Source organism: Dendropsophus ebraccatus, chromosome 15 (assembly GCF_027789765.1).
Source record: "Dendropsophus ebraccatus isolate aDenEbr1 chromosome 15, aDenEbr1.pat, whole genome shotgun sequence".
NCBI classification, from domain to species: Eukaryota; Metazoa; Chordata; class Amphibia; order Anura; family Hylidae; genus Dendropsophus; species Dendropsophus ebraccatus.
In genome coordinates, this window is record NC_091468.1 from 69574503 (window position 1) to 69587827 (window position 13325).

At 42.5% G+C, this 13325-nt stretch overlaps 1 protein-coding gene across 1 annotated transcript in view; it reads right to left on the reverse strand.

Annotated features, from left to right (window-relative positions):
- The window catches only part of KIF26B (kinesin family member 26B), a 236632-nt gene that overhangs the window by 78748 nt on the left and 144559 nt on the right, over positions 1-13325 (reverse strand). The window contains exon 5 of the mRNA XM_069954389.1: positions 7187-7370. Within this exon, the coding sequence (XP_069810490.1) occupies positions 7187-7370 (184 nt within the window). The remainder of the gene's footprint in view (positions 1-7186; positions 7371-13325) is intronic.

A 13325-nucleotide genomic window follows, 5' to 3' on the forward strand; every position in this document is an offset into this window, starting at 1 on the left:
CCCCAGCTCGACTCTCTCGGGTTAAAATTGTTTTTCAGCATGTCGAAAAAAAGTCGTTGGTCTTTGAAAGATAATTTGCTAATCGGTTCGTAAAATTAGAAATCTTTCAGTCGTTTGTAAAAAGGTTTAAAAAAAGTAGGTGTGCCTTATGGTCATGATCACCCAGGCGAATGACCGCAAAATAATCGTTACACTACATATATCGTTCACATTATGTGTTATCGTTTGCTAAAAAAAATCGTTTAGTGATCGTTAACGAGCGGTCGTTGGAGCGAGTTTATGAACGATAATCGTTCCGTGGAATAGGGCTATTAGCCAATATAAATCCTGACCATTTTCTACACCAGCGTTATTTGTTAGGGGAGAGCTGGGAGGCCGCCAGTTTGGTTGGGAGGCTGCCGGTCTGGTTGGCTTTAGTCTACGGTATATAGGCACTCAAGAGATGGGGTTAAGGGAGGAAAGGGTCAAGAAGTAGCTCTCTGGCAGCAGCCTACCCATCCTATCTCCATTGCCAGCTATGGTATTGGTCCTCTTACCGCTGACAGCTTAGGCTTCGTTGGGTGCCTGTATTGCATGCAGCACAAACATTGTCTCTCGAGTGCTCAGCCAATCACTGGCCGTGAGTTCATCCAGTCGCAGTCAGTGATTGGCTGAGCAGGCTGTCGCTCCCGAGACAGGTTCATCTGAGAAGTGGAGATTCTGCAGTTGGCGGGGGTCACCAGAAGAGGACATGGAGGGAGCGCGGAGAGGTTAGCACACCATTATTTTTATATGCACCAGCAGCAGTATTTTAAACAAGGCCGGCGGCGGACAACCTGGTATTGCATCCCCATTCATTACAACAATCGGGGAGTCCTTGATGATTACTTCTTAGTGTACACTAATAATTACATATATATCAGAGCATGTATCTACTTTAAAATACTGTTTCGGTGTTTCATGGTCCATGTGATTTGAATATATTCTCTATTGTATGGCCTCACCTTGGACTGTATGCAGAAATCTATGTCTATTGTTCACTAAGTGACCATCTTTGACCTGCAAGAATAATGAGATGTATGTTGTAGCAGGAAAAAAAACTGGGAGCTGGCGGTATAACCTGTAATCCTATTCCCTATGGCAGCCTCATTCCATCACTCAGCTAGTGTGGAGGCATCTTCTAACACAATGATATGCATGGCTGGGCCGGCCGGGCTACATAATAGCAGAAGGTAATTGGCTAGCATTCTCTGGTGGGAATTGGTAGCACCTGAGCCATGTGCCTCAACAAGGCGGACTAGAAATCAATTGACTGCAGCACTGAAAACCCTCTCAATGGCTTGATGATTTCAAGCCATAAAACCAGGCAGTGCTAATAGAAGAGAAAGGATAAGGTAATAAAACAAAAGAGGGGAGTGGAGGAAGATGACCTGGGCTTTCATCAATATTCTGCCCCGGATCATTAGTCAGACTGGGAATATCCTACAAAGTGATGCATTATGTCGAGCTTTAAACCCTAGATGAGGCTATGTGACCTCGCTGGGAGGTGAGGGATGCTACAGCTAGGGGATAGCAAAAATCTGGGGAAAATATGGGGGAAACTAACCTTTTATACAAACAACTGAAATCACAAAGTGATAAAGCCATTCCGGTCAAATGTATCCGAGTTAATGTTAATGTATCCGAGTTTTGGTTATCCGTGAATCTTCAAGAAAAGCCGGCAATGGTGTGATTGTGGAAACCTGCTTCCCATCACATGAATAGGAGGCTCATCAGAGGGGACTTGTGTACAGCAAATCCCTTTAAAGGAGAAGTTTGGCCATCACCTGATGGCTGCCAGATTTTAAAAATGGCCGGACTTCTCCTTTAAGGCCATGTTCACACTATGTATAACAACGGACACTTTTTAACATGTTCCTGCGGCTGATACTGTCATATCGGCCGCAGCAACATTATTTTATTTCTATTTGGATTGCAAGCACATTTGGGTATGCCTGCAATCCTATTAACCGTAGAACTCTGTGCATTAAACGGCCGGCAGAACATATAGATAAAGAGACAATTTTTAGACAAGACAATTTTTAATGAATAACGAAAAACGATCGCAAATGAGATGATTTATCGTTAACCAGAAATCGTTTACCATATTACACAGAACGATGATGGTTACTACGATTGTTACTCCATCTGATTCCAGGAAATGAAGGAACGATGTGGAACTACACTGAACGATTAGCAATGATTTTGGTGTCAGCAGCAAACGAATGATGAACGATTTCTCGTTGGTCTGCATTTACACAAAACGATTATCGTTCAAATTCAAACAATCCACCAATAATTTGCAGGATAATTGTCCAGTGTAATACGGCTAAGGCTCACATCACGTTTGCCCTGTCAGTTAGATGTACACACAGTGAGATGTATACTATGGTGGGCAGACAGCCTGCACATTGAGTGTAATGGGGTGAAAGTAGTCGACTAGTGACAAATTCGGCTCGCTGTCTGAACGTATACCATTATGTTGCGCAGGCAGCCACACTTTTCAGTCCAACAAAATAAATGTGTACGTTGGGAAAATGGACCAAAACTCATACTAATAATTTTTGGCCCATTAAACTTAATAGGCCTTCTGTCCATATGCCACAGTATGCAGCGTTTGCCTCCCTTTTTGATAGGTTGCCTAAATATCTACCAAATGTACAGGGCAAGTATGATGTGACGGTGGTGTGCCTTAGACTGCTCTCCTGCATTCTGAGAACTAGAAAATGCCACAAAAAAAGACAAAAATAAAACTCAACGTGGACATACATCGATTTATTGAGCGCTTTGCTCCTATTTTTAAGTGAATGAGTGTTGGTTGTGCCCATTTTCTGGTCTAAGCTGTATTTACAAACCAGTATTTGACTTAAAAATCCCCACCTACTGGCACAGATCTACATCTGGTCCAGACCAGGCAAGTACATTTCGCTTGTTTGTTAGACAAAGTAAGCAATTTTGTCAAGCCATGCATGATTTTTAGGACTAGTGCAATTTTTGATAAAATCACCCACCACAAGGAGAAATACAAATATCTAAAACTAGATAGAAAAATCCCAGCTATCAGACTCAACAATAAGTATCCACCACAGTCTATTCTACCCAGTTTGTGTAACCAATCTGATCCCAATTAAAAAGGGTACTGCAGTAAAAGAAAAAAAAATCTAATCAACTTGTGTCAGAAAGACAGATTTGTAATTTACTTCTATTTAAAAAATAGTGCAGTACTTATCAGCTGCTGTATGTCCTGCAGGAAGTGGTGTATTCTCTCCAGACTGACACAGTGCTCTCTGCTGCCACCTCTGTCCATGTCAGGAACTGTCCAGAGCAGCAGCAAATTCTCATAGAAAACCTCTCCTGCTCTGGAGAGTTCCTGACATGGACAGAGGTGGCAGCAGAGAGCACTGTGTCAGACTGGAGAGAATACACCACTTCCTGCTGGAAAACTTAAATATATAGATTTGTAAATTACTTCTAACTTTCTCACACCTGTTGATTTTAAATACATTTTTTTCTGGAAGACCCCTTAAATTCTTTCATTTGTCTGGGCTAGATCCCAGGATAAGCGGTAAGTGGTCTCCGCCAGCACATTATATGTGTCTAATCTTCTCTATAGGTCACATAAATCGGTGTACATATAGTCATTACCATCCAGCCATTTCATTGCACACTTCTTTCTTCAGAATTAGTGAGCTGTAAGGAGGTGTCAGGCCATCGCAGCCTTCAGCCCAGGAGAATTATTAACCACCATTTACTTAGAAAAATTATCTGGCTGTAATTTTTTATACTTACTCATGTGTTAAATCCTTTATTTGTTAACCTAACTTGAATGTGATCCATAATAACCATGTGCCAAGGGTAACAATAACCCAAGCGGGCGTTACCGTTTGCCGCCTTACAGTGAGACAACGTAAACAACCAAGCTGAATACCGGGACGATTATTATTCCAGGTGTTTGCAAGAAACGTCACATGGCGGACCCCGGGCCGCGCTTTATGGGAAATCAAGCAGAACGCGAGTCACTTGTTGAAACAGAACATATAGATTTATATCTACAGAGAAGGAAAACCCAGGAATCATTCCACATGTCAGTCTGAAGCAGATTTATAGTGAGATAAATGTGCGACTCTGAAGGAAGAGAACGGTTTATCCGCCTTGCCTTGCCTTATAACATGGACGCCCAATGATATCTTTGCGTAATATTAGCACACGGGAACAGGGACCTGTTCAGCTGTACGGGATGCTGGGAGTACAGTCTTACTGGAAGAAGAACCAGGGAAAATTGTGCACATGTTCTTCACAGGTCATCTCCATTTGTAGAACAGCGCTGTGTATGTATCAGCATACCTCTCAAGTGTCCCTCTTTTGGAGGGACAGTCCCTACTTTTGAGCCAAGTAAGTCTTTCCCTCTTTGCCCCTTACATGTCCCTCTTTGCCCCTTACATGTCTCTCTGTCCCTCTTTGCCCCTTATATGTCCCTCTGTTACTCTTTGCCCCTTACATGCCTCTCCATCCCTCTTTGCCCCTTACATGTCCCTCTGTCCTTTTTTGCCCCTTACATGTCCCTCTGTCCTTCTTTGCCCCTTACATGCCCCTCTGTCCTTTTTTGTCCCTTACATGCCTCTCCATCCTTCTTTGTCCCTTACATGCCTCTCCATCCTTCTTTGCCCCTTACATGTCCCTCTTTGTCCCTTACATGCCTCTCCATCCTTCTTTGTCCCTTACATGTCCCTCTGTCCCTGTTTGTCCCTTACATGCCTCTCCGTCCTTCTTTGCCCCTTACATGCCTCTGCGTCCTTCTTTGCCCCTTACATGTCCCTCTTTGTCTCTTACATGTCCCGCTGTCCCTCTGTCTCTTACATGTCCCGCTGTCCCTCTGTCTCTTACATGTCCCACTGTCCCTCTTTGCCCCTTACATGTCCCTCTGTCCCTCTTTGTCCCTTACATGCCTCTCCGTCCTTCTTTGCCGCTTACATGCCTCTCCGTCCTTCTTTGCCCCTTACATGTCCCTCTGTCCCTCTTTGTCTCTTACATGTCCCGCTGTCCCTCTGTCTCTTACATGTCCCGCTGTCCCTCTGTCTCTTACATGTCCCACTGTCCCTCTTTGCCCCTTACATGCCCCTCTGTCCTTTTTTGCCCCTTACATGCCCCTCTGTCCTTTTTTGCCCCTTACATGTCCCTCTGTCCTTCTTTGCCCCTTACATGCCCCTCTGTCCTTCTTTGCCCCTTACATGTCCCTCTGTCCTTCTTTGCCCCTTACATGTCCCTCTGTCCCTCTTTGGCCCTTACATGTCCCTCTGTCCTTCTTTGCCCCTTACATGTCCCTCTGTCCTTCTTTGCCCCTTACATGTCCCTCTGTCCCTCTTTGTCCCTTACATGTCCCTCTGTCCTTCTTTGCCCCTTACATGTCCCTCTGTCCCTCTTTGTCCCTTACATGTCCCTCTTTGTCCCTCTTCTTGACCTAGGAATTACATTTGCATTAATAAACTTTCTATGTTGCTCTAGAAATTGTTATATTGTTGAATTGTTATATTTAGATGAATCATGCAACATTATGGCCAATGTCACACACCTGTAGGTGTTACCGATTATTTTGGGGACATGATCCGCGCCACAAAAAAAATAATTAAGCGACTGTGCGTCCGTGTCACCTATCTTAGAGTGGGTCCCTGTGTATTCCGTAGTGTGTACATTCCCTTAGGGTGCACCCCAGTGTGACAATACCACCTCCCCTTGCTGTTGTGTCACCATTAGAATCAAGCAGGGAAGCATCACCAAGGGGGTAGGGGCACAGATATCGTCACACCGAGGCACAAGCAAAGAACGGCAGTGAGCGTGGAAACCGGGCAGCACTTGGAAAAAAGGACTGCGTCCCTGGGATCCCTGTGGAGCATGCAGCGCTGAAAAGGTACTGCAAAAAACTAATTTCAGTAAAGGTAATGGTACATCAGCTTTAAAGGGTGGTGGGGTAAGACCCAGAGTGACCATGTCTCCCTGTGATGATAGATTACTCCTGCAATGGTTGCATCTAGCTTCTTCTGGCGATAACAGCAGATCGCTGGGACAGCTTTAATCTAACTAGGACAAGTCTTGTGAAAGTACATTAGAACTTTTGGCTATGATCTCAGGAGACTGCTGGAGACATGTCAGTAATGTATACTTACCAGTGCTGCTCCCCCGCCACTGCATAACATGAAACGACCTATCCCTCCCAACGAAAATAGCCTCTCATCAAAAAGTCTATGCTGACCGCCCATTGCTATGCAAATGGGACATCATTGGATGTTATGCTGCGGCGGGGAAGCGGGATGGGTAAGTATACATTACTGATATGTTCCCCCCAGCCCCATCAGCAAGCATATATTTTTATAGACTACCCCTTTAAGTGTAAATCAATAGTTTATAGTATAGGCCTATCTGCAGAAGTTCTTGGACTTTCTTAAAAAAAGGTGCATCTTCATACTTGCACAAAACCAAACGTCTGGCATGGTTACTGAAAGGTGACAGTAGACTTCCTAAGTAAAGGCAGGTCCATGAGTCAATCTAAAGTGTATGGGATTCTCCCTAACGACCACCAAAAGATGTAGGTGGTGTTAGGGGTCGGGTGTGATGGAAAAATCACTGCACAACCCCTTGGTACAGGGAGAGAGAAGCTGCAGTCTCTCTGGCTACAGCTTACCCCTAGGGGGAGGACCGGCAAACAGTATTTATTGAGGGTGCATGGCCACCTTAAAGCATATCTGTCATGTTGTACACTGACACGATCATCATAAAATCCATTTTGCCATTGTAAGTTCAAGTAACCATGGATATGTTCTATGCACGAGCCCGACTGTATCAGAATAGGGCTTGTGCACAGAACTGGCCCAGCATAGTCATATCCATGGATACCCAAACTACTGGTGACAGAATGAATTTCATGGGGTCAGCATACATCATGACGGGTACGCTTTAAGTCTTCTCTAGACTGGGGTCTGTTTGCACAAAATTTTGCATCAAAATTAAACTGTTCCAATTTTCATAGATTTGTCTTCAGTCCGACTCCCTACAGCTAATGAAAAACAACATATCCATGAGGTGCATTTTTTACAATTTTTGCATAAAGCACAGTACAAAAACAACAGTTAAGATGGTACATAAAACAGATGAAAAGACCGGGGTACTTCCTTACCTTTCCTAGTCCAGGAGTATCTTTCACTTTGTTGACCGCCCTCAGTAAGCATGGTGGTGCAGGTGGAGGAGACGTCTGCAGAATTCCACAGAAGCTGGTGGAGAAAAGTGGGGGCTCCGACACTAAGGAAGGAGTCGTCCTCTGCTTCTTCTTTTTGGATGACAGGTTTAATTTTTGGGCCGCCCTGTAACAGATAAAACGAGCTGTCAAGAGCGGTCTAAATAATTCATCTACGAGACTTACACCGAACAGTCTCATTTTCCATCATGATCCTGGGGGATTGGTGTTAAAAATAAAGATTCACCCACCCGTCACCCCCTACAGCTGACCATCAACAAGAGACGCCTGTCAACAGCCATCAGCCCCAACCCTCCCATTAACATGCATGATCACGGAAATAATATATAATATATTATATAAATATATAATAATAAAAAAGGAAAAATTATATATATAATTTTTTTTTTTTTTATATATATATATATATATATATATATATATATATATATATATATATAAACTTCTAAGCTTAAAGGGGTATTCCACTCAAAATAACTTTTGATACAGTATTATGCTGCCCATTGTGAGACTAACAATTCCTCCTCCTCCCCCCTCCCTTCAGAGATGGCTGACTGGCTTTATCTGCAACATTGTAGCTTCTTTGTAATGCCAGGAGCATTAAACACAGTGAGTTTATTAACAACTTAACCTCAGAATAATCCTCCCAGCATTACAAATGTTACAATGTTGAGATACATCCTGCCAGGGACTTGTTTACATCAGAAGGAAGGGGGAAGGAGGGGGAGATGGAAAGAAAAGCTCACACACAGATTTTTGTGTCTTCAGCAGAAAGCAGCAGCTCAGAACTGGGGGAAGGCGACTGAATAGATAACAACAAGTATGGAAGAAATTGTTCTCACCATGGGCAGCAACATATCAAAAGTTGTTTGAGTAGAATACCCCTTTAAGCTCAGGCCAGGGATTTCATGATGAGATTTATTTAGCGGACTATACACCAGTTACCCCCGCGGCAGGCAGTTTGATATGTGCTAAAATTTTTCCTGAACCCAAATGTTCACATTTGACATTTACTGGCAAAAGGAAAGACTATGAAAAATCTGTATATTCATACAGTAGTTTTACTTTAAAACCCTTTGGCATTTTGTCATTTCCCACTGGCATTGACCTTTTGTGTGACATTCACAGCATGAGATCTCCGACTATACCTCTGCAATATGTAGCGTGTCTCCACCATTGTGTGTCAGATACATCTTACCTCCAATTCAGCAGGAACAATAGATCCTAGCGTGGCAATGGTTTCTCTCAACTCACTAAACTTTTAGGCTAAGAATGACGGCCGTGATTGTAAAAATAATGGACGTCATTATAATATAATATATAATATAACGTTATTTGGCCTCAGAATGACGGCCTTCAAAAGGCAAAAAAAAAAAAAAATACTTAAAGGGGTATTCTGCTCAAACATAACTTTTCATATATTGCTGCCCATGGTGACAAACTAACAAACAGTCTATTCTTACCTTTCTGTGGTGTCCTACTACGGCATGTTCAGGTCCCCGGCCTAGACAATTCTACCTCCACTCGTCAAAAGGTGGCAGCCTGCTCAGCCAATCACTGGCCATGGCACTGCCGGTCTCAGCCAATGAATGTCTGAGACAGAAGTGGAGACAGGATTGTCTCAGTCAGGATCTGAGCATAATGCAGGAGGACACTGGGCAGCATGAAAAGTTATGTTTGAGCAGAATACTCCTTTAAACAGGTAATTTTACAGTAAAGATACTTTGTTGGAAATTAGTTGTTGCAATAGACCTCTTTCCAGACCCATCTTGAGGCATGTGGATGCAGTCTACATGAGTATACATTGCTGTATAGGAGCAATAGAAGAGCTTTAGGCCTTATTCCCACGTCCCACAAAGTTGTCCATGATTGGGGATCCGCAATCGCGGATTAACTTATTGCCTATTGATTTCTATTGGGCTAGCGTGGATTGTGATTGCGGTACAGATTACCAATATAACTAGTTTGCTTAGATTTGATCAGTGTTTTTCACGTCCAAGATGTCCGTGAAAAAACGGATGAAATCTAAGCAAAGTAGTAAAAAAATTTTATTAGCTCAATATTTTTGCAGATGCGGATACAGATAAACTACAGATGCCATCAAGGACCATTTTTCATGGATCACGAAGTACAAATAGCGGACCTATAAAATCACTGAATGTGTGAATGAGGCCTTATTAACGTGTTTCCTCAACAGTGTCTTTTGCCCCTAAAGCTGCGCTAGGCCTTTTTTTCAGGGGGTGTCTTATTTTTTCATGAAGAAGAATTCACATGAAAAGTAGGGACAGCATACGGTATGACGGCTTCCAGCCACCAGGGGGGCTCACCACAGCACTCTTGTACAGCACAGCAGAGACAGCGTATGGTATGATGGCTTCTGGCCACCGGGGGGGGGCTCACCACAGCACACTCATACAGCACAGCAGGGACAGTGTACGGTATGGCCACCACAGGAGGCTCACCACAGCACACTCATACAGCACAGCAGGGACAGTGTACGGTATGGCGGCTTCCAGCCACCACGGGAGGCTCACCACAGCACACTTGTACAGCACAGCAGGGACAGCATACGGTATGATGACATTCGGCCACCAGGGGGAGCTCACCACAGCACACTCGTACAGCAAAGCAGGGACCGCATACGTTATGACTGCTTTTGGCCACCAGAGGAGGATCGCTACAGCACAAAAGGGACAGTGTACGGTATGGTGGCTTCAAGCCACCAGGGAGAGCTCAACACAGCACAAACGTACAGCTCAGCAGGGACAGGCCATACAGTGCGGTGGAATGACGGGATAATGGCAGACTGTGTGCAGCTCTACATCTGGTGGTAGGGGACAACAGGGATGGCGGCAGGTGGCGGTCTTCATGTCCTGCATCCAGCTGCTCCGCAACAGACGGTAAAGGACGGTGGCGGGCTTAAAAGAATCACATCTGCATGCCTTGGTGTTCTGTTGATAGGCACGCTTCTAAACTTTACTAGGTCTTACTTTTGGGGGAGGTCTAATATTTAGCAATTTAGTAAAACCTCTACTAGGTTTTTTTATTTTGGGGAAACAGAGTATGGAGTGAGCCGAGTGATGATGACGCTTCTTGTACGTTACAGAAATATTTATTGAAGCTATGTACTCTGGGTAGTGGAGAGAAATGATTTCATCCTGTTACAACCAGTCTGGGGCTCCACTAGAAGCGACTACATATGTTTGTAAGTAACTTTAATCAAATCTCAGCCAAGCATTTGCCAATTACCGGCCAGGCTGCTTAGTTACAAACTCAGCAACAATAAGCAAACCGCTTCAGTTTCTTCATAGTCGCCAAAAAGTGGAAAAGAAGTGAGGGGATCCTGTACCTGGATAATAAGCACACGGGGACTTACTGGAAAGTCTACGACAACTTCTGACACCTTGATAAATGTCTCGCTGCAGATTGCATTGGCACTTGCATGCGGGCGCTGATTCTGAAGTGCCATCATACATATTTCATGAAGTTATTAAATTAAATTTCTTTTTCTGCGCTAATGGGAACAAACAATTCCAGATGCAGAATAAACAATGAGATAAAAGACACTGCTGGAAAGGGGAGGGTATACGGAACTTGCCAGAAGTTGTGTCAATTCCATCGATCAATAACAACTGATAGTCAATCGCAATATACACGAAGATAAAACCCCAACCCAAATAAGGAGAAAATATACGCTACACATCGCGCTCCCCTGTGCACCTTTCTTGTTACATTTTAGAATACACCCTAGAGAATAAGGCTGGGTTCACACTATGTTTTTTTTCCATCCGTTTTTGCGAAAAAAAGTTTGAAAGGAACAGATACATTTGTCTGCATCAGTTTTGATCTAAAATATATATACCACCAATGTCTGACCAGCAAGGGCCTGAAATATACACACAATATAGAAACCAGCGTTGAAGATGATGATGGATTTTGATGGGCCAAAGCCCTCTAGGCTGAAGCGGCTTGATGGACCTCGGACAGTGATAAAGGAAGACACCGGGCACCGGACTGGTACCATCCAATGATTCTTTATTACAGATGCTATGCGTTTGGAAGGCTGACTACCTTCTTCATAAGAAATCCATTTCACTGGGAGAAGGCCAAGAAGTCACCTTTGGGCTATGACAGATGCAACCAAAACATTTCTACTAAAAGTATATATATATATATATATATATATATATATATATATATTATATTTCTAAGGTTTTCAGAGATCCTCATTTATTAGGATAGATAGATAGATAGATAGATAGATAGATAGATAGATAGATAGATAGGCGATAGATAGATAGATAGATAGATAGATAGATAGATAGATAGATAGGTGATAGATAGGACATAGATAGATAGATAGATAGATAGATAGATAGATAGGAGATAGATAGATAGATAGATAGATAGATAGATAGATAGATAGATAGATAGATAGGAGATAGATAGATAGATGATAGATAGATAGATAGATAGATAGATAGATAGATAGATAGATAGGCGATAGATAGATAGATAGATAGATAGATAGATAGATAGATAGATAGGTGATAGATAGGACATAGATAGATAGATAGATAGATAGATAGATAGATAGATAGATAGATTGATTAATCTTACAAACAGCTTTCAAAACTAGCTATCAAGCAATGTGGCAGTGTAATAGCTGCGGTCAGGCCGGGATCTCCTTGTGATCAGATGGGATTATTACAAGCCTTGCTGATCCAGTGCAGAGATCTCAGGCACCATCACATCCAAACTACCATTTATAATACAAAGTCATGATAAATCATCTATAGAAGTTCTCTACCTACCGAAAGCCAAGGTCTATGTGAGGTACAGAAAATCCCACAATCCCTGAGCACAAGCTTCTGCTATCACAATGACCGATGCCGGAAGGTGATGGGGTCAGATCCATAGTACCTGACTTCTACCTGACATGACTGTAAGATGCAGAGAAGGCATAGAAGATAATCATATACTCACAGCTAATAATATACTCACATGTCCACTAGTCCAGATCTGCTGACAGCTCAGCTTATTGTTTCTCTTCATTTTCTGAAACAAGATCTACGGCAGATTCTGTGACATAAACCAGTTTGGTTCTTTGGATTAAAAAATTAAGTTTCCAATCCCATAGAGAGGAGTGGAGATGCCGGTATACAGGGAGGAGGGATCTGAGAGACGTCATCATGTAACTTCCACATGGAATATCTGTATCTATTACCTCCAGGTCAGAGATGGTTACAGAGCTGAACACCATTCACTATCAGAGAGAATTCATGTGATCAGCGGGGGCCGTTCTACTGTACAAACCATCAGACGCTGACTCCAATCTGACATCATGAGTCAAAGTCTGAGAGCAAAGCCGCCGCCACATCCCCGGCTCCCAGTATACAGCCAGCTATTCTACAATACTCTGCTCCATCTCTGATAGCTTATATTTTGTCTGGAGTATTGCCTATATTATATATCTATTCCAAAATATCAAGATCTATCTATCTATCTATGTATCTCCTATCTATCTATCTATCTATCTATCTATCTCCTATCTATCTATCTATCTCCTATCTATCTATCTATCTATCTATCTCCTATCTATCTATCTCCTATCTATCTATCTCCTATCTATCTCCTATCTATCTATCTCCTATCTATCTATCTCCTATCTATCTATCTATCTATCTATCTATCTATCTATCTCCTATCTATCTATCTATCTATCTATCTATCTATCTATCTATCTATCTCCTATCTATCTATCTATCTATCTATCTATCTATCTATCTATCTCCTATCTATCTCCTATCTATCTCCTATCTCCTATCTATCTCCTATCTCCTATCTATCTCCTATCTATCTATCTATCTATCTATCTATCTATCTATCTATCTATCTATCTATCTCCTATCTATCTATCTATCTATCTATCTATCTATCTATCTATCAATCATCTATCTCCTATCTATCTATCTATCTATCTATCTATCTATCTATCTATCTATCTATCTATCTCCTATCTATCTATCTATCTATCTATCTATCTATCTATCTATCAATC